Source organism: Neofelis nebulosa, chromosome X (genome assembly GCF_028018385.1).
Source record: "Neofelis nebulosa isolate mNeoNeb1 chromosome X, mNeoNeb1.pri, whole genome shotgun sequence".
NCBI classification, from domain to species: Eukaryota; Metazoa; Chordata; class Mammalia; order Carnivora; family Felidae; genus Neofelis; species Neofelis nebulosa.
This window is the reverse complement of record NC_080800.1, coordinates 67,462,965-67,485,671: the sequence shown is the minus strand read 5'-3', so window position 1 is coordinate 67,485,671 and position 22,707 is coordinate 67,462,965. Positions and strand designations below refer to the sequence as shown.

Here is a 22,707-nt window from a genome sequence, read left to right as displayed (position 1 = left end):
CAGTCTAACACCAAGACATATTATAATGAAATCTGCAAAACATAGTGATAAAGAAAATATCTTAAAAGTGACAAAAGAAGTCCCTAACCTACAAGGGACAACCCATAAGGTTAGCTTGATATTTTTCAACAGAAACTTGGCAAGCCAGAATGGAATGGCATGATCTAGTCAAAGGATTGAATGGGAGAAATCTGCATCCAGAAATAATTTATCCAGCAAGGCTATCATTCAGAATGGAAAGAGAGCTAGAGTTTCCCAGAGAAATAAAAAGTGGAGTTCCTGGTCACTAAACCAGCCCTGTAAGAATATTAAAGGGGACTCCAGAGGAGAGACCAAAAAGACAAGAAAATATCAGAGAAACTTTCCAGATACAATGACACAACAAGTAATAATGTAGCAATAGGGGGCACCTGGGTGGCTCAGTCGGTTAAATGTCTGACTTTGGCTCAGGTCATGATCTCGTGGTTTGTCAATTTGAGCCCTACATCAGGCTCTGTGCTGACAGCTCAGAGCCTGGAGCCTTCTTCGGATTCTGTGTCTCCCTCTTTCTCTGCCTTTCCCCTGCTCGTGCTCTCTCTCAAAAATTAATAAAAACATAAAAAAGTTAAAATAATGTAGCAATAAATACATACCTGTCAATGCTTACTTTGAATGCAAATGGGATACATGCTCCAATCAAAAGACATAGGATGTTAGAATGGATAAAAATACAAGACCATCTATATGCTGCCTACAAAAGACACATTTTAGACCTAAAGATACCTGCATATTGAAAGTGAGTGGATGCAGAAACAATTATGCAAATGGATGTCCAAAGAAAGCCTGATTAGCAATACTTATATTGGTTAAACTAAACTTTAAAACAATGACTATAAAGGAGCACGTGGGTGGCTCAGTAGATGAAGCGTGCAACTCATGGTTTTGGCTCAGGTCATCATCTCATTATTGGTGAGTTTGAGCCCCATCTCGGGTTCTGTGCTGACAGCACAGAACCCACTTGGGGTTTCTCTCTCCCTCTCTCCCTATCTCTTCCCGGGTTGCTCTCTTCCTTCTTTCTCTCTCTCTCAAGAAATAAACAATAAAAAAATTAAAACAAAGGCTATAAAAAGAGACAAGAGCACTATATAATCATAATGGGATAATTCAATAACTTACAACAGTTGTAAATATTTATGCCGCCAACTCAGAAGCACCCAAATACATAAAACAATAACAAACAAAAAGGAACTAATTGATAATAACACAATAATAGTAGGGGACTTTAACACCCCACTTACAACAATGGACAGATCACCTAAGTAGAAAATCAACAAGGAAACAATGGCTTTGAATGACACACTGAACCAGATGGACTTAACAGATATATTCAGTATATTCCATCCTAAAGCAGTAGAAAACACATTCTTTTAAGTACACTTGGGCATTTCCCAGAATAAATCACTTATTGGCCCTCAAAACAGGCCTCACAAATATAAAAAGATGGAAATTGTACCATGCACCTTTTCTGACCACAATGCTATGAAACTAAAAGTAAACCACACATACACAAAAGGTCTGGAAAGACCACAGATACGTGGAAACTAAACAAAATAGTACTAAACAATGAATCAGTCATCTAGGAATCAAAGAAGAAATAAATATGTGGAAACAAATAACCTGAAAACACGATGGCCGAAACTCTTGGGGATGCAGCAAAAGAGGTCCTAAGAGTGAAGTATATAGCAATACAGGCCTACCTCAAGAAGCTAGAAAAGTCTCAAAGAAACAACCTAACCTTACATCTAAAGGAGCTAGAAAAAGAACAACAAATGGAGCCTAAAGCCAGCAGAAGGAAAGAAAAAATAAATATTAGAGCAGAAGTAAATGATTTTGAGGTTAAGGAAACAATGGAACAGATCAATTTAAACAAGAGCTGTTTTTTTTTGAAAAAATTAACAAAATTGAGAAACCCCTAGCCAGACTTGCCAAAAAGAAAAGAGAAAGTACACAAATTAAATAAAAAATGAGAGGAGAAGTAACAACTAGCACCACCACAGAAATAGAAACAAGTATAAGAGAATATTATGAGAAACTATATGCTAACAAATTTAACAACCTGGAAGAAATGGATAAATTCTAGAAACAAACTACCAGTACTGAAATAGGAAGAAATAGAAAACTTGAACAGGCTGATAACCAGCATAGAAATTGAATCAGGAATCAAAAAATTTGCAACAAGGAAAAGCCCAGGACCAGATGGCTTCCCAGATGGCTTTGGGAATGCTACCAAACATTTAGAGAACAGTTAATACCTATTCTCAATGTTTTCCAAAAAAATATATAAGGAAGGAAAGCCTCCAGATTCATTCTGTGAGGCTAGCATTACCCTGATACCAAAACTAGGTAAAGACACCACTAAAAAAAAAAAGGAGAGAGAACTACTGGCCAATATCCATGATGAACATGGATGCAAAAATTCTCAAGAAAATACTAGCAAATCAACTACAACAATACATTAAAAGAATCATTTACCACTATCCAGTGGGATATATTCCTAGGTTGCAAGGGTGGTTCAGTATTCACAAATCAATTATTGTGATACACCACACTAGTAAAATAAAAGGCTATGAACCATATGATCCGTTCCATAGATGTAGAAAAAGCCTTCGATAAAGTACATTCATGATGAAAGCCCTCAGTAAAGTAGGTTTAGAGGGGACATGCCTCAACATCATAAAGGCCATATATGAAAAACCCGCAGCTAATATCATTCTCAGTGGGGGAAAGCTGAGAGCTTTTTCTTTATCATCAAGATCAATATAGGGATATGAACTTTCACCAGTTATTTAACATTAGGCCTGGTGATCCTAGCCACAGCAATGAGACAATATGTCGCAGATTTTGAGTCTGGAGTTTTCTCTTGTTCAGCAAGAGAGCCGGTGCAGAAGAAAATGAGAGAGGCTAATGTCTATGCTGAGACAAGAGCCCTGAGTAAGGGTTCTTTCTCCGTATTTATTAGGATCTTGAAGGCTTACATACGTGACGACCTGCAGAAAAAAACAATAAAACAGTAATCATTAGTTCCTGTGTAAGAGGTAAAGGGTTTCAAAGGTATGTGGTGTTAGAGGTTATAGTCAAGACAAATCAACATCTCAGAGCCAAGCAGACAGCCCTTTCCTTGGGCACCATATCTGTTAATCTAACTTTTCTAAGGACTGAGAAAAATGGAGTATGCTATCCTGAGAATGATAGGTTACTCAAGGTTCCATTAAGACATATATATCATTAGCTGTTCTCAAGCGCTTTTGTCCTGTTAAGGAGGCTTTCCTCCTTAGCTTTCCTCAGATGCTTTCCTCCTGTGGAAGTGGCTTTCTGCTCTGTGCTTTGTTCTACTTAGTGACTAGCATTGGGCACTTTCGCCCTGCCTTGGCTTTCCACCCTATTCTTTGTTTTACTTAATGATAGCCTTGGACGCTTTCACCCTGTGGTCGCTTTCTGCCCTAAGCCTTGTTAACCCATTGGTGTAAGCATAGAGAATTCTTAAACTTATTTCCACAACAATACAAAGAAATAAAAGACATCCAAATTGGCAAGGAAGTTGTCAAACTTTCACTATGTGCAGATGGCATGATACTGAATGTAGGAAACCCAAATGACCAGCAAAAGGTGCTAAAACTGGTAAATTAATTCAGTAAAGTTATAGGATACAAAATTTGAAGAAATCTGTGGTATTTCTATCCACCAACAATGAAGCAGAAGAAAGATATCAAGGAATCAATCACATTTACAGTTGCACCCAAGACAGTAAGATAGCTAGGAATAAACCTAACCAAAGAGGTGAAAGACCTGGATTCTGAAAATTAGAAAACACTAATGAAAGAAATTGAAGACAACACAAAGAAATGGAAGTACATTCCATACTCGTGCATTGGAAGAACATTGTTAAAATGTCTGTACTACCAATGCAGTCTACATGTTTAATGCAATCCCTATCAAAATACCATCAGCATTTTTCACAGAGCTAGAACAAACGATCCTAAAATTTGTATGGAACCACACTAAAGACCTCAAATAGCCAAAGCTACATTGAAAACGAAAAGCAATGCTGGAGGCATCACAGTTCTGGACTTCAAGCTACATTTAAAAGTTGTAGTGATCAAAACAGTATGGAACTAGCACAAAAATAGTGGTGAATGGAATAGAATATAAAACCCAGAAATGAACCCACAACTATATGGCCAATTAATCTTTGACAAAGCAGGAAAGGATATCCAATGGGAAAATAACAGTCTCTTCAATGAATGGTGTTGGGAAAACTGGACAGCATCATCCAGAAGAATAATGGTGAGGAAAGAATGAAACTGTACCACTTTCTTACACTAAAGAAAATAATTTCAAAGTGGATAAAAGTCCTAAATGTGGGAGCTGAAACCATAACATCCTCTTGGATAACAGGGAGTAACCTTTCTGACATTGGTCATAGAACATTCCTTCTAGATATGTCTCCTGAGACAAGGGAAATAAAAGCAGATATAAACTGTTGTGGCTTCATCAAAATCAAAAGCTTCTGCACAGTGAGGGAAATAATCAACAAAACTAAAAACAACCTACAGAATGGGAGAAGATATTTGCAAATGACATATCTGATAAAGGGTTAATATACAAAATATTTAAAGAAATTCTGAAACTCAATAAGAGATATCACTTAACACCAGTCAGAATGGCTAAAATCTATAACACAAGCAACAACAGCTGTTGGCGAGGATGTGGAGAAAGGGGAACCCTCCTGTGCTGTTGGTGGGAACGCAAACTGGTGCTGTTACTATGGAAAACAGTATGAAGTTTCCTGAAAACCTTAAAAATGGAACTACCCTATGATCCAGCAATTGCACTACGAAGTATTTACTCAAAGAATGCAAAAATACTAATTCAAGGGATACATGTACCCTGATGTTTATAGCAGCATTACCTACAATTATGGGAGAAGCCCAAATGTCCATCGACTGGTACATGGATAAAGAAGATGTGGTGTGTATGTATGCAATGGAATATTAGTCATAAAAAATAATGAAATCTTGCCATTTGCAAGGACATGGATGGAGCTAGAGAATATTAAGTGAAATGAGTCAGAGAAAGACAATACCATGTTTTCACTCATATGTGGAATTTATGGAACAAAACAAATGAAGAAAGGGAAGAAAAAGGAGAGAGGGAGGCAAACCAAGAAACAGATCCTTAGCTATAGAGAACAAATTGATGGTTATCAGAGGAGGGAAGTGGGTGAGGGCATGCCTAAAATAGGTGATGGGAATTAAGGAGTGCACTTGTTGTTATGGTCACCAAGTGTTTTGAAATGTTGAATTGATATATTTTACACTTGAAACTAATATTACACTGTATAGTAACTAACTGAAATTTAAAAACTTAAAAACTTAACAAGAAAAGAAATGTAAATTATAATTGTGTGTTGATTTTATATCCTTCAACTTTACTGAGTACGTTGATTTTTTCCAACAGTTTTATGTTTGAATCTGGAATTTTCTAAAATGATCATGTGCAAATAACACTTATGTTTCTTTCTTTTTTCTTTCTGATTCAGTTGCCTTTTATTTCTTTCTTACCTAATCGCCATAGCTAGGACATCCAGTACTGTATTGGAAAGTGTGATGAGAGTGGGCCTCCTTGTCTTATTCCTGATCATAGAGGAAAAGTCTTCAAGTTTTTCATAATTGAGTATAACGTTAACTATACATTTGTTGTTTGTGATGTTATAATGTTGAAGTAAGCTCCTTCTGTACCCAACCTGTTGAAGGTTTTTATCATGAAAGGATGTCATATTTTGCAAATACTTTTGTAACATCTATTGAATTATCATGTGATTTTTATTTTTCATCCTATTAATGTGATGTATTACATTTATTGATTTGAGATGTTGACCCATCCTTGAATCCCAGAGTTAAATCACACTTGGTCATTTTTAGGATAGCAACCAGTGTAGAGCCTGAGAGAAAGCGATGTCCCCTAAACTCAAGTGTTTGTGTGAGGGAAGGGATCGAGGATCCCAAGACTGCAGAAAGACCTAGAGGAGGCATCCTTCCAATGGTTGGTCCATTGATTGTTTATCCAGCCCAGTACTGGGGCTTAAACCTTGTGGTGGGGAAGCAACTAAGACTGGTGATTGTCCCCAGTGCTCAAGATCTCAAAGACACCTTCCAAAAATGAAAATTTGACTCAAGGTTAGTCAAAAAGGAGATCTGGTTGAGATGGATTTTGGTCAGCAGGCAATGGCCATTCCCTGTATGGGCCACCAAAAATGTTAGGGTAGCTAGTGATATGGGTGGCAAAGAATTGCCAAAGAGTGGAGAAACACACACAACATAGTTTATTCACTCTCCAAGGGAGGAGAGGGGTCAGACATCAAGAGAGATATTGGCCCCAAGCTTCTGTTGGGCTAGGCCTTTAAAAATATATTTATTTATTTTTTAAAAATTTACATCCAAGTTAGTTAGCATAAAGTGCAATAATGATTTCAGGAGTAGAATCTAGTGATTCATTACCTACATGTTTTTCTTTTTTAAAGATGTGAGAGGGTTGTAGCTGCACTCCTGGGGGGTGGGTGGGAAGGGGCTTGATTCTTGGCCAGATAGGGCAGGAGGTGGCAGGTTTCTTGAGGGGCTCTGTCTGGGGATCGACTGGGATGTGGGTTGTGGTCAGGCTAGAGAAGAATATGCTTTGTAGTTGTAGTCTGTTTTCTGAGAATGAGGGGTACCATGACCTAGAAAAACAAGGAGTTAGGGCCAGGTACAGACACCTGTGAGTTTTGTCTGTATGCTTGGCTGGATAGGGGGCTTTAAATAGAACTCTTTAAGTCATAGTGTATAATCCTTTTAATGTGTCCTTGAATATGGTTTGCTAATATTTTGTTGAGAATTTTTACGTCTGTGTTTATCAGGGATATTGGTCTATAATAGTTTAATTTTCTTGTAGTCTCCTTATCTGACTTTGGTATCAGAGTAATGCTGGCCTCCTTGCTTGAGTTTGGAAATGTTCCTTCCTCTTCAGTTTATTGATAGAGTTTGAGAAGGATTGGTGTTATTTCTTTAAGTTTTGGTAGAATTTCCTTGTGATGTTGCCTGTCCTGAGGTTTTCTGTATTGGAATGTTTTTGACTACTGATTCAATCTCTTTACTAGTTACTGATCTGTTCAGATTTTCTATTTCTTCCTGATTCAGTCTTGTTAGGTTGTGTGTTTCTAGGAATTTATTCATTTTTTCTAGGTTATCCAATTCGTTGACATATAATGGATTGTAGTCTCTTATGATCCTATGTATTTCTGTAGTATCAGTTGTAATGTGTCTTCTTTTATTTATAATGTTATCTGAGGTCTTCTCTCTTTTTTATCTTAGTGCAGCAATTTTATCTTTTTGAAAATCCAGCTCTTAGTTTTTTGTTGATCTTTCTATTTTTTGTTTTGGCCTTTATTTCGTTTATTTCTTCTCTGATCTTTATTATTTCCTTCCTCCTGGCAACTTAATGCTTAATTTGTTCTTACTCTAGAACTTCCTTGAGGTGTAAAATTACATTTATTTGATATTATTATAATTTCCTAATTTAAGCATTTTTTAGCATAAGCCTTCCTCTCAGGACTGGTTTGGCAGCATCCCATAGGATTTGATATGTTGTGTTCCCATTTTCGTTTGTTTCAAGAAATTTTTTATTTCCTTGTTTATTTTTTTGGTTTGACCCATTGATTGTTCAGAAGTATTTAGTTTCCACATTCATAGATTTTTCAGCTTCCTCTTGTTGTTGACTTCTACTTTAATACCATTGTGGTCTGAAAAAGATAGGGGGTATGATTTCAGTCTTCTAAAATTTGCTGTGACTTGTTTTGTGTCCTATTATAATATCTACTCTGTAGAGTGTTATGTGTGCACTTGGGAAGAATGTATTATCCTGATGTTGTAAGAATGCTCTATCTATATTTGTTAAATCTATTTGGTCTGGAGTATGTTTCAGTGTGGTTTCCTTGATTTTCTCTCTGGATGATGTATCATTGTTGAAAGTGGGTTGTTGAAGTCCCCCCGCCCCCGCCCCATATTGTCTGTCTATTGTCTGTTTCTATCTTCAGGTATGTTAGTATTTCTTTAATATATTTAGATGCTCCTATGTTTGAAACGTGTATTTACAATTATTATATCTTCTTATATGTATATAATTGATCATTATATAATGACCTTCCTTTGTCTCTTGCTACCATTTTTTGCTTGATGTCTATTTTGTCTGATATAAGTATGGGTATCGCCACTTAATTTGGTTTACAGTTTGGTTTACAGTTGCCTTTCATCCATTTACTTTGACTCAATGTGTCCTTAGAATTGAAATGAACCTCCTGTATGCAGCATGTAGTTGGGTCTTGTGGTTTTATTCATCGAACCACTCTGTGACTTTGATTGATGAATTCAATCTCATTTACATTTAGGGTGATTATTGATATGTAAGACCTTACTAGTGCTCTTATTGTTTGCTTTGTGGTTGTTTTATGCCTCCATTGTTTCTTTTTCTGTTTCTGCCTACCTTTGTAAATCGTTGTTTTTCCATGGTGGTATGCTCTGATTCCTATTTTTAGCTTCATGAATCTATTCTAGATTTTTGCTTTGTGGTTACCATGAGGCTTGAGCATTTCTTGATAAAACAGTCTATTTTATCCTGACAGCAACTTAATCCTTGTTCTCCTGTAATATTTCCCACCCTTTTCTCCTCTGCTTTTCTATTTTTGATGTCACAGTTTACCTTTTTGTGCTGTGTGTTCATTAACAAATTATAGCAGCTAGAGTTATTTTTAATCTTTTTCCTTTAACCTTTATAGTATAGTTAAGTCTTTAGCACACTATTCTAATACAGAATTACAGGTTTATTATGCTGTCAGTTTTTCACCTTTACCAGAATGTTACTTACTTTCATATATTTTCACATTATGTATTAGTGTCTTTTCATTTGCAGTGATGTGGATGGAGCTAGCAAGTATTATGCTAAGTGAAATAAGTCAGTCAGAGAACGAAAAATACCATATGATTTCACTCATAAATAGGTGATGGAGATTAAGGAGTGTACTTGTTATGATGTGCACTGAATGTTGTATTTAAATGTTGTATCACTAAATTGTACACCTGAAACTAATATTATACTATATGTTAATTAATTAGAATTTAAATTAAAAAAAAACATTTTAGCTTGAAAAACTTCTTTCAGCATTTCTTGTAAGGTAAGTCTAGCTGAACTCTTTTAGCTTTTGTTTGTCTGGGAAAACTTTTATTCTCTTCTGTATCTGGAGTATAACTTTGATAACTTTGCTTTGATGAAGTATTCTTGGCTGGCAGTTTTCATATTTCAACACTTTGAATATGACATTTTGTATTCTTCTGGCCTGTAGATTTTCTGCTGAGAAATATGGTAATTGCCTAATAGAGTGTCTTTGTAGGTTACTTACTTTTCTCCCCCTTGTTACCTATAGATTCTTTCTTTATCATTGATTTGTGATATTTTCATTATAATGTGTCTTGTAAAAAGTCTTTTTGCACCATATAATAGGGCATTCTATTAGTTTCTTGAACTTGTATGTTTATGTCCTTTCCTAGAATTAGGAAGTTCTCAGCTATTATTGTTCAAGTAAACTCTGCTCCCTTTTCCCTCTCTTCTCCTTTTGGTACACCAATTATTTTGGTATTTGATTTTCTGATAAAATCTGATAGCTCTTGTAGAGTGTCTTCACTTTTAAATTCTTAAGTTTTCTCTCTTACTGGATTATTTCTATATTCCTATCCTCTAAATCACTTATTCTTTCTTCTGTTTGGTCTGACCTGTTTCCAATGCCCTTTATTGCATTCTTTATCTCATTCATTGAGTTCTGCAGCTTCAGAATTTCTGTTTTGTTCTTTTTCGTAATTACAAATTTTTGTTAAAGAATTCCTTCTCTTTATTAATTTTATTCCTGAGTTTATTGAATTGTGTTTCTGAGTTATCTTGTTTTTTTGTTGATTCTGTTCATACAGCTGTTTTGAATTCTTTATCAGCGAGATTGCAATATTCTGTGCCTTTGAGTTCAGTTGTTGCATTATCATTTTCTTTTTTTGATACTATATTTCCTTGATTTTCCATGGTGTTTGATGGTATGGCCTTATGCTTTCACAGGTGAGGTGTCAGATAATCCTTTTATTAAGGCTTTGTCTTCTTTGATTCTTTTTCTTTTTTTAATATTTATTTATTTTGAGAGAGAGCATGAATGGGGAAGGCAGAGAGAGAGGGAGAGAATCCCAAGCAGACTCTGCCCTGTCAGTGAAGAGCCCTATATGGGGCTCAATCTCATGAACTGGGAAATCATGACCTGAACCAAAATCAAGAGTCAGACACTTGACCGACTGAGCCACTCAGATGCCCCCTTCTTTGATTCTTATAATTCAACAGCCTGGCTATTAGAATCCTTTATTTTGTATTCCAGAATGTGGCATGGCACAGTAACTCGAGAGTATGTTTTTTCCTTTTGGAATTGGTTCTCTCAGGTGTGCTGGGAAGATGCACAAGGACCTGAGAGTGCAGTGTGGTATGGGCTTAGCATCTGGGAATTCAAGGGTGCCAACAGTTGGCCAGGAGAAGGATCCTCTAAGTGGAGCACTCCCAGAGATCTGTGGGTAGACCTGCTGATGTTCTGAAGCAAACAGCATGAAATTTGTGCTGTTGATGCTCTTTGATATTCTTATTAGCTTTTCCCCTATTCCGCTCCCCACGCCCCCAGTCAAGGATGTCGGTCCTTCAAAATCTGGTTCAGTTGCAACCTGCACATTTTCATCAGCTGGGAAGTCACTTACTGCTTTTGATTTCTACCTATCTATGAGAGTGGTTGCGGCTTTCCACCTCTTCTACTTGAGGGTGCTCCTGCAGCTGCCAAAATATCAGCACCTTGCAATATCATCCAGGGAAGCAGTGCTCCTTTGGCAAGTTCGTCCATCTCCTTTGTTCAAATTAATCTCTATTCCATTCTGATAGCATGCCAGATTCTCCCTTTATGCAGGCAGGAACCCACAAATTCTCTATTGCCTGTGGGTATCCACTCACTTTTGCACGCTCCAGGTTTCCTTTTATCCTATGATCACCATGAGTTGGGGTGGGACATTCTAGTCCAATCCCTTGGATTACAGCCACCATCAAAGCCCTGTATACCCACTTTTGGATGCATAGGTGGGTAGAAACTTCCTGATATTCTGGTGTGGTATGTAGAAACACGTTTATTCTGCTATGAATGTCTAATCAGTTAACAAAAATGGAGAGAAAAGTGTAACAATCTGACATGATGCTGACATCACTCCAATAAATGAACTTTATTTTTGTGTCTGTGTGTGTTTTAAATTAATTAATTAAATTAAAGTTAGTTAACATACAGTGTAGTGTTGTATTCATCACTTACATATAACACCCAGTGCTCATCCCAACAAGTGCTGTCTTTGATTCCCATCACCCATTTAACCCATCCCACTACCCACCTCCCCTTCAGCAACCCTCAGTTTGTTCTCTGTATTTAAGAGTCTCTTATGGTTTGCCTCCCTCTCTGATTTTATCTTATTTTTCCTTTCCTTCCCCTGTGTTCACCTGTTGTGTTTCTTAAATTCTAGCTATGAGTAAGACCGTATGATACTTGTCTTTCTCTAACTGACTTATTTCACTTAGCGTAACACACTGTGTCTAGTTCGATCCACGTTGTTGCAGATGTTAAGATTTCATTCTTTTTAATTGCTGAGTAGTATTTAATTGTGTATGTATACCACATCTTTATCCACTCATCGGTCGATGGACATTTGGGCTCTTTTCATAATTTGGCTATTGTTGATAGCACTGCTATAAACATTGGGGTACATGTGCCCCTTCTACTCAGCATTTTTGTATCCTTTGGATAAATAGTAGTACAATTGCGGGTCATAGGGTACTTTTATTGTTGTTTTGAGGAACCTCCATACTTTTTTCCGGAGTGGATGCAACAGTTTGCATTCCCACCAGCAGTTCAAAAGCGTTCCCCTTTCTCTGCATCCTTACCGACGTCTGTTGTTTCCAGAGTTGTTAATTTTAGCTCTTCAGACAGGTATGAGGTGGTATCTCATTGTGGTTTTGATTTGTATTTCTCTGATGATCAGTGATATTAAGCATCTTTTTCATGTGTCTGTTAGACATCCTGATGTCTGTTTTGGAAAAGTGTCTATTCATGTCTGCTGCCCATTTCTTAACTGGATTGTTTTTTGGGTGTCGAGTTTAACAAGTTCCTTATAGATTATGGATACCAACCGTTTATCGAATATGTTATTTGCAGATACCTTCTCCCATTCCATCAGTTGCCTTTTAATTTTGTTGATTGTTTCCTTCACTGTGCAGAAGCTTTTTATCTTGATGACATCCAGTGGTTCAGTTTTGCTTTTGTTTCCCTCACCTCTGGAGACATGTCTAGTAAGAAATTTCTGAGGCTGAGGTTAAAGAGGTTGCTGACTGTTTTCTAGAATTTTGATGGTTTCCTGTCTCACATTGAGGTCTTTCATTAATTTTGAGTTTATTTTGTGTATGGTTTAAGAAAGTAGTCCAGTTTCATTCTTCTGCATGTTGCTGTCCAGTTTTTCCAACACCATTTGTTGATGAGACTGTCTTTTTTTCTAGGGGATATTCTTTCTTGCTTTGTCAAAGATTAGGTGGCCATACATTTGTGGGTCCCTTTCTGGGTTTTCTGTTCTGTTCCTTTGATCTATGCATCTGTTTTTGTGCTAGTACCATACTGTCTTGATGATTACAGCTTTGTAATACAGTTCGAAGTCTAGAATTGTGATGCCGCCATCTTTGGTTTTCTTTTTCAACATTGCCTTGGCTATTTGGGGACTTTTCTGGTTCCATACAAATTTTATAATTGTTTGTTCTATAGAGCTCTGTGGAGTATGCCAGTGTTAGTTTGATTGGGATTGCATTGAATATGTAGATTGCTTTGGGTAGTATCAACATTTTAACAATATTTTTTTTTTCAATCCATGATATGGGATGTTTTTCCATTTCTGGGTGTCTTTTTCAATTTTTTTCATAAGTTCTATCATTTTCAGTGTACAGATCTTTTACCTCTTTAGCTAGGTTTATTCCTTTGTATCTTATGGGTTTTGGTGCAATTGTAAATTGGATCCATTCCTTGATTTCTCTTTCTGTTACTCCATTATTGGTGTATGGAAATGCAGCCAGTTTCCACCGGTTGATTTTTTATCCTGTGACTTTGCTGAAATCATGCATCAGTTTTAGCAGTTTCTTGGTGGAGTCTTTTGGGTTTTCCATGTAGACTATTGTGTCATCTGCGAAGAGTGAAAGTTTGAGTTCTCCTTTGCCAGTTTGGATGCCTTTTATTTCTTTTTGTTTTCTGTTTGCTGACACTAGGACTTCCGGGACTGTGTTGAACAACAGTGGTGATAGTCCACATCCCTTCTGTGTTCCTGACCTTAGGGGGAAAGTTCTCACTTTTTCCAGTTTGAAGATGATGTTAGCTGTGGGGCTTTCAGATATGGGCTTTATGTTGTTGAGGTATGTTCCTTCTCTCCCTTCTTTCTTGAAAGTTTTTATCAAGAAAGCATACTGTATTTTGTCAAATACTTTTTCTACATTGATTGAGAGGATCATATGGTTCTTATCCTTTATTTTATTAATGTGGTTTATCACACTGATTGATTTGTGATTATTGAACCAGCCCTGCAGCCCAGGAATAAATCCCACTTGATCATCATAAATAATTATTTTAATGTATTGTTGAATTTGATAGGTAGTATCTTGTTGAAGATTTTTACATCCAGGTTTTTCAGGGATTTTGGCCTTCACTTCTCCTTTTTATTGGGGTCTTTGGTTTTTGAATCAAGGTAATTCTGGATTCATAGAATGAGATTGGAAGCTTTCCTTCCATTTCTATTTTTTGGAACAGTATGAGAAAAGTAGTATTAATTCTTCTTTAAATGTCTGGTAGAGTTCCCCTGGGATGTCATCTGGCCCTGTAGTCCTGTTTGTTGGGAGATTTTTGATAGCTTTTTATTTAATTACTTTGCTAGTTATGGGCCTGTTGAAATTTTCTATTTCTTCCTGTTTCAGTTTTGGCAGTGTGTGAGTGTCTAGGAATTTGTCCATTGCTTCCAGATTGCCCAGTTTGTTGGCATATAATTTTTCATAGTATTGTGTTAAAATTGTTTGTAGTTCTGTGTTGTTTGGTATTCCTCCTATTTCTTTTTTTTTTTTTTAATTTTTTTTTAACGTTTTTATTTATTTTTGAGACAGAGAGAGACAGAGCATGAACAGGGGAGGGGCAGAGAGAGAGGGAGACACAGAATCGGAAGCAGGCTCCAGGCTCTGAGCCGTCAGCCCAGAGCCTGATGCGGGGCTCGAACTCACGGACCGCGAGATCGTGACCTGAGCTGAAGTTGGCCGCTTAACTGACTGAGCCACCCAGGCGCCCCTGTATTCCTCCTATTTCATTCGTGATTTTACCTATTTGGGTCCTCTCTCTTTTGATAAGTCTGGGTAGGGGATTATCAATTTTGTTCATTCTTTAAAAGAACTAGCATTTAGTTTCATTGTTCTACTGTTTTTTATTGTTTTTGTTGTTGTTGTTTGTTTCTATATCATTTATTTATTCCTTCTTCTGCTGGTGTTAGGCTTTCTTTGCTCCTTTTTTCTAGCTCTTTTAGGTGTAAGGTTAAGTTGTGTATTTGCCACCTTTCTTTCTTCTTGAGATAGGCTTGAATTGCAATGTACTTTTCCCTCAGAATTGCCTTTGCTGCATCCCAAAGGGTTTGGACTGTCATGTTTTCATTTTCATTTGCTTACATGCATTTTTTATTTCTTCTTTAATTTCCTGGTTAGCCCATTCATTCTTTAGTAGGATGTTCTTTAGCTTCTATGTATTTGAGAGCTTTCCAAATTTTTTCTTGTTGTTGATTTCAAGATTTATAGTATTGTGATCTGAAAATATGCATGGTATCATCTCGATCTTTTTGTACCTGTTGAGGGCTGATTTGTGACCCAGTATGTGATCTCTTTTGGATAGTGTTCCATGTGCACTGGAGAGGAATGTGTATTCTGCTGCTTTGGAATGAATGTTCTGAATATGTCTGTTAAGTCCATGTAGTCCAGTGTGTTATATGTCATTCAGAGCCATTGTTTCTTATTGAGTTTCTGCTTAGATGATCTGTCCATTGTTGTCAGTGGGATATTAAAGTCTCCTACTCTTATGGTATTATTATCAGTGAGTTTCTTTCTAATATTTTATTTATTTTTGATAGAGAAAGACACAGAGTACAAGCAGGGGAGGGGCAGAGAGAGAGGGAGACACGTAATCTGAAGCAGGCTCCAGGCTCTGAGCTGTCAGTACAGAGCCCGATGCAGGGCTCGAACTTGTGAATCGTGAGATTATGACCTGAGCTGAAGTTGGACGCTTAATCAACTGAGCCACTCAGGTGTCCCATCTTTCTGTTTGTTATTATTTGATGTATATATTTGGGGGTTCCAAGTTGGGGGCCTAAATATTTATAATTGTTAGATCTTGATGGATGGACCCCTTAATTATGATATAAGGCCCCTTTTCATCTCTTGTTAAGGTTTTTGTCTTAAAATCTAGTTTGTCTGTTATAAGTGTAGCCTCTCCGACTTTCTTTTGATTTCTGTTAGCATGATAGATGGTTCTCTATCCCCTCACTTTCAATCTGCAGATATTTTAAGGTCTAATATGAGTCTCTTATAGGCAGCATGTAGATGGATCTTTATTTTTTTTATTCATTCTGATATCTTGTGCCTTTTCATTGGAGCATTTAGTCCATTTACCTTCAGAGTGGTTATTGAAAGATATGTATTTAGTGCCATTACATTATATGTAGTGTTGGTGTTTCTGGTTATGTTCTCTGGTGCTTTGTCGTCTTTATCACTTTGATCTTCTTTTTTTTCCTCCACTCAGATAATCCCCCTTAATATTTCTTGCAGGGATGGTTATGTGGTGACAAACTCCTTTAGTTTTTGTTTGGGAAACTTTTTATCTTTCCTTCTATTCTTAATGACAGCCTTGCTGGATAAATAATCCTTGGCTGCATATGTTTCCCATTCAGCATATGGAATATTTCCTGCCACTCCTTTCTGGCCTGCCAAGTTTCAGTGGACAGGTGTGCTGCTAACCTTATGTGTCTACCCTTGTAGGTTAAGGACCTTTTGTCCCTAGCTACTTTCAGAATTCTCTCTTTATCTTCATGTTTTACAAGTTTTACTGTGATATATCATGGTGTTTACCTGTTTTTGTTGATTTTGAGGGTAGTTTTCTGTGCTCCTTGGACTTGAATGCTTGTTTGCTTCCCCAGATCAGGGAAGTTCTCATCTATAATTTGTTCAAATAAACCTTCTTCCCCTTTTTCAAGCTCTTCTTCTTCTGGGCCTCCTTTGATACAGATATTGTTTTGTTTCATGGAATCACTTAGTTCCCCAAGCCTCCCATTATGATCTAATAATTTCCTGTCCCTATTTATTTCACCTTCATTGTTTTACAAATTTTATCTTCTATATCACCTATACGCTCCTTTGCTTCTTCAGTCCTCGTTGTCACTGTTTCCAGTTTGTTTTTCATCTCAGTTATAGTATTTTTAAATTCATTCTGACTAGTTCTGAGGTCTTTCATCTCTGCAGCAGGATTTCTCTGGTGTCTTCTATGCTTTTTTTTCAAGCCCACCTAGTAGGCTTATGATTGTTGTTTTAAATTATTGTTCAGATATATTGCTTATATCTATTTTGAGCAAGTCCCTGGCTGTGATTTCTTCTTGACCCTTCTTTTGGGAAGAATTCCTTCATTTTGTCATTTTGAGTAAGTTTTTGTTGTTTGCATGTTTTAAAAGCTTTTTGTGTTTCCATCACCTGAGTGTACTGCTATATCAAAAAGGGGTCATACACTGTCTAGGTCCTGGCCTTTCAGGAAGTGTTTCTGATGTATGCTTTGTGCACTCTGCTGTTGCATTTTGGCTGCTCTTTCTCACTGGTTAGTCCTCTGCAGAGCTTATCCTTGCTTGCAGTGGTGGTGTGTTTGGACCTTTAACTAAGTGTGCTTTGATTTGTTTGTTAAGGTAATCCTGGAAAAAAAGGAGTTGGGAAAAGCCTGATCCTAATAAAAAGAGAAAAGAAAAGGGAACAAAATCCCCCCAGAGAATCAAAAAACTCTAGGATGATTCCAATGAAAATGAAAAGAAAAATAAGAGAAAAAAAGAAGAAAAGAAAAAAGAGAAGGAAAAAGAAAAGAATAAAAATGACTGATTCAAAAAAAATGAGAAAAGGAAATGAAAAAGCCAAGAAGAAACTATGAACCTGATTAAAAATGAAAAAAGAAGAAAGTAAGCAAGTAAAAAGAACTGCAGGTGTTGTTTTGAAGCATTTGATTTTCAGTGCTCTTGGTACATGGGGGGTGCTGGGTGTGCTGGTCTTTTGAGAGAGAGAAGTCCACTGTGTTGGCTCAGAGTCATTCTTGTGCCAGTAAACAGACAGTTGCCAGGCATGGGATGGTGGGGTTTGGTGTAAGTGTGTCTGCCTCCCCTGGAGGCCTCTGTGTTGCTTTCTGAAGTCCCACCTTGGTTTTGGGAGAAAATGGAGCTACCCAAATCTCTTGTCCCCGGACATGGGGGACAGCCCACACTGTTCAGGCAGCTCTCAAAGATTAGCAAGGGCAGTCAGCTCACCCTGTGCCAAACCCTGTGTGTTTTTTCTTTGGCGCTTGGCTGGGATTCTTAAAGGACTTGGCACCATTCAGATTGGTCTTGTCCTCTGGAATAGAGCCTTTCGACCCTGCTCATGAAAGGCCTTTGGGTGGTACCTTCAGGGTCCTTTTTCCTTGGGGAGGCAGTAAACCCTCTTCCAAACAATCTCCAGGAAGTGAATGTTCTCTCCCAATGTGTCTTGGAGATCTCTACACCACCCTGTGCACTCTGTGGTCAGCTCCCTCCTCCCCAGAAGCACATGCCACAGCTCCATTCTGGAGATTGTCATGCACTTCTACAACCTCAGAGTTTGAGCTCCAAATGCTGTTTGAAAGAAAAGAAAACTGGGACACTCAGTAATTCTCGCTCCCCAGTCCATGGTCTAGAGAGGCTTTCATCTTGTGCTAACTCAGTGCTGAACTTTCTCAACCCCTCTTTCTTTCTCTTTTGTCTTTCTACGGAAAGAGTTGTCTCCCCTCTGCCACACTATCTATCTCCCCCAATTCACTCCCATGCACATTGCACCTGCCAAGCTGTCTCCCTCCAACTGTGGAGATCCTTCTGCCACACTGCAGATCTATTTCTTGGGTGTTCCAAGTGATCTGACCTCAATATGTTTGAGGGACGAGGAAAGCCCAGGGTCCTCCTACTTTTCTTCCATCTTAATTCCTCTCACTCCCTTAATGCATTTTAAATTTGGATTTTGCTATTGATAGTTGTGTCCTAGCAATAAAACACGTGTAAAATGAGATTCTATAAGAAACACTTGTTTTATTTTTAAAATGGAATCACTTTTGAATAGATTATGTGATAAAATAGATCGTTTGAAATAATTTAGAAATCTAAGTAAAATTTCCTTTATGAAGTATATAAAATATAAAACCTTAAATTTAGTATAAAATAAATATTTTATACTTTATTACTACTTTTCCAGTTTCTAAGACTTTAAATTATTTATTACTTTACAATTTGTCCTACTTGTTATATAATTCTTTCAGTATGTTTCAGCATAGGCTTCCTGATCTTTTTTGGTCTAATGTTCTGTTTTTCATGTATGGAGTTGATAGAAGAGAATGTGGTTTGAGGTGTTTTTCACTGAAGGTATGCATTTGCAGTGATCCTTCTATTTCTTCTTGCTTACTGACCTAGGTGTTTTGATATGATTGACTGAATTTAGGATAAGAGACTCTTTTCTCTTGTTATCTTGTGTTCTTGACCATTGTAGGAAAAAGCCCATGTACTCACAAAGTTTTCTTAGTATAACAACCCTGTAATAAATCCTTGATTTTCATTTATTGTTATTAAATGTTCTTGTTATTGTGTCCTGTATTGCTTTTTAGGGTTTTCATTACCATTTAATATGTGAGGTTCTAGTACAAAGCTTTTAAGTCAAGATAATATAAATAGTATATTTTGTACCACATGCAACAAATGTTCTAAAATGGACACACTCAGGATTTTAACAAGTTTTTGGCATTTTTTTTTCCTTTAAACTCACAGGATGGATATCAAATGGGGAGAACAATGAAGTATTGATTAACATAAGAAGCACATCCTTATAATTCAGGATGCCGCAGAATTAGGATGGCAAAGCTGTTACTGAGGAATACATGAAAAACGTCATTCTGGTTCAAACTCTATTAATTTGGGTTATAGCATTCCATATTATAATTGTGAAAGAAATAGAATTTGAATATGTGAAATGATGTTTTAATATCCAATATATACTAGAATATCATATACTTCAAATTATGACATTTTACTGTGCTTTTTTCAAAGAACACTCAGTATTCTTAATTTCTAAAGGCACAAGATTTAATTTTTTTTAATGTTTATTTATTATTGAGAGACAGAGGGAGACAGAGCATGAGCAGGGGAGGGGCAGAGGGAGAGGGAGACACAGAATCCGAAGCAGGCTCCAGGTTCTGAGCTGTCAGCACAGAGCCTGATGAGGGGCTCCAACTCACGAACTGCGAGATCATGACCTGAGCCGAAGTCAGACGCTTAACCAACTGAGCCACCCAGGCGCCCCCCTAAAGGCACAAGATTTAAGGCACAGTGATAGCTATTTTATTTTTTATTTACATTTTATATTTTAGTTTTATTTTCTTATTTTTTAAAGTCTTTTTAAAATTTTATTTGCTTTGAGACAGAGACAGCATTTAAAATATTAGAAAAAATGACCAATTTCAGGAGAACCTTTATATGAATTTTATTTGGTTTTAATTAATTCTTTAATATGTTGTTGATAAAATTTGAGGCTTATGTGATGACTGTGACCTCATATTCTCTCCCTTTTACTGTTCACTGGCACTTTTTTTTTTTTTTTTTTTTTTTTATTTTTGGGACAGAGAGAGACAGAGCATGAACGGGGGAGGGGCAGAGAGAGAGGGAGACACAGAATCGGAAACAGGCTCCAGGCTCCGAGCCATCAGCCCAGAGCCTGACGCGGGGCTCGAACTCACGGACCGCGAGATCGTGACCTGGCTGAAGTCGGCCGCTTAACTGACTGCGCCACCCAGGCGCCCCTGTTCACTGGCACTTCTAATTGATGTTCAGGAAGCTTAATTTTTATTTTTGTTAGGGACACTCATAAAAATACCCAGTTTTAAAAAAAATATATGATGAAATACAGTGGCTATAACATAAGGAAAAGATCCACAAAGGAGGAAGTGACCAGTAATTCACAATAGAAAACATTAGGTTGGGTAGAATATTTATAAATATTACTTACAATGAAACAAAGTGAACTAGAAACTTTTACATCAAGAGATACAAACTTGAAATGGTATAAATGTGGCTATACTGTGAGAAACAATGAGTACAGGTAAAAGTAGTGATAAACGGATAAGGAATTATACTATAGACCTGACAATATTGATGATGCTTTCCTACTGGAGAAGTAAAGAAGCAGGATACCTAGATCAGACTAATCCTTGATGTCTGCCAATCCCACCACTTCCATTATAGCTGTTATATTGAGCCTAAATTTAAAATCACTATTTTTTATATAGAAAATAGTCAATTATCAACAATTTCTTCCAGTTCAACCTATATAGGATTACTTCAAAACACCTTTAAAGTCCCAATTAGCATTTAGAGAAAGAATCTATAAATTTATCAAAAGGGAATAGATGGTATGCATTGATAGGTAAAATGTAAGAGCTGGGGATAACCATATTTTCCATTATCAAAGAGAGTGATCTCTAAACTGTAACGAGCATGGTTAAAGAAAAGAAAACCCAAGATATATGAGTACCTATCTGCTTTAAGAAGCCTAAATGAATTAAATCCTGGTATACTGAAATAATTTTCCCTGGCAGGTATTTGCTTGAAATCAGAGTGGACAGGAGAAATGGAAATGACACAATGGACAAATATATCAAAGGGGAAAAAATGATACATTCTAGGAATTATAGATTGGTGAATTTAACCCTAGGCAAAATTTTAGACTCGTTATTGAACAAGTGGTTTGTGTACTCTTAGAAAAGAAAGAGGTGATCACTAGGAACTTAATGCTTATTAAAAAAGAATGTCAAACTAGCTTTATTTCCTCTTTAATCAAAAGATGTATAAAGCAGCTGTTTTAGAAAACTGAGGTAGTCTTTGCAATCCTAAATTGCATTCATAGAAATGTGGTTGGAAATAATCCACTCTGTGCTGATTAAACCACTGGAATATTTTGCAGAATTCTTGTTATTTTAAGAGGCTGAGACATTGATGAACTAGAGACATCATAGAAAAAAGCAACCACAGTAGTGTTTAGTGTGAAAGAGTGTTTTTCTATAGGGGATGATAAGAAAGAGAGGTGTTTGTAAACTATGGCTGTGAGTAATGTAGAAGGAACCTCACATATTGAGAGAAGATTTAAGGCACAAGTGATAGCTACTTCCTTTTTTTTTTTTAAGTTTTTTAAAAAAATTTTATTTATTTTGAGAGAGACAGCATGAGCAGGGGATGGGGGGAGAGAGAGAGAGAGAGAGAGAGAGAGAGAGAGAATCCCAAACAGGCTGCACACTGTTAGCGCAGAGCCCGATGTGGAGCTCAAACCCACGAACCATGAGATCATGACCGGAGCTGAAACCAAGAGTCAAATGCTTAACTGACTGAGCCACCCAGGCACCCCAAGTAACAGCTATTTAAAAATATTTCATGGGTTACCATGTGACAAAGGGATTTGACTGTTTCTTTTTTTTTTTTTTTTCCCAGTGTAGCTCCCAAGGGCAGAGGCTGTATGATTGTAGAAGTTACAGGTAAAGAGATTGAGTTCAATTAATGGTAGAGTCTCCCCAAAATTAGAGTAGCTTAACATATGAATTGGCCATTATATTAAGAAATAATAATCTTCTCTTTACCAGAAGTGTTTAGGCAGAGACTAAATGGCCATCTGCCAGATAATGTTATAGAAAAGATAATTTTGGGAGGAGAGAGATTGGACTAGAATTAGTAGTTCCCAAACTTGACATAGTATCAGCATCACTTGTAGAGCTTATTAGAAAAATACATTTCTAAAGCTGTATATATTTTTAATATATATTATATAACATATAATATATTATACATTATAAGTTTAATAATTTAGATAATTTTCCTCATTAAAGTATCTTATTCACTCATGAAATTGGGCAAATGAATGATGAAAGCTTTGTTCAGTGGAATGTAAATTCCATGAGAATGAGGATCTTGTTTGATTTGTTTATAAGGTGTATTTCCAGTGTCTGTCATAGTGCTTAGCTCATAGTAGGTGGTCAACAAACATAGGTTTTAATGAAAAAACAATTATTCCAATAATAGCTGTTCACTGATCTCTATGACTTAATAAATTTATAAAATACAGTTTTATCCTGTTTTTACTTGAATCTTCAAGCATTTTGCTCTGTCACTGAGTTAGTTCATATATCTTATCTCTTGGTAGAGAACATTTAGATGTCTATCTTACAAAATTTTAAAGAAAAAAACA

At 36.7% G+C, this 22,707-nt stretch overlaps 1 protein-coding gene across 8 annotated transcripts in view; it reads left to right on the top strand.

Moving 5' to 3' along the window:
• BRWD3 (bromodomain and WD repeat domain containing 3) overlaps positions 1 to 22,707 on the top strand; it is a 251,447-nt gene that overhangs the window by 41,459 nt on the left and 187,281 nt on the right. Inside the window, exon 1 of one of the 8 annotated variants that reach the window (XM_058713525.1) lies at positions 17,261 to 17,411. The exons of the other annotated variants lie outside the window; for them this stretch is intronic. Coding sequence (XP_058569508.1) covers positions 17,372 to 17,411 — 40 coding nt within the window. The 5' untranslated portion in view covers positions 17,261 to 17,371. Of the gene's footprint in view, positions 1 to 17,260; positions 17,412 to 22,707 lie in introns of those variants that run through there. 8 annotated transcript variants of the gene reach the window in all.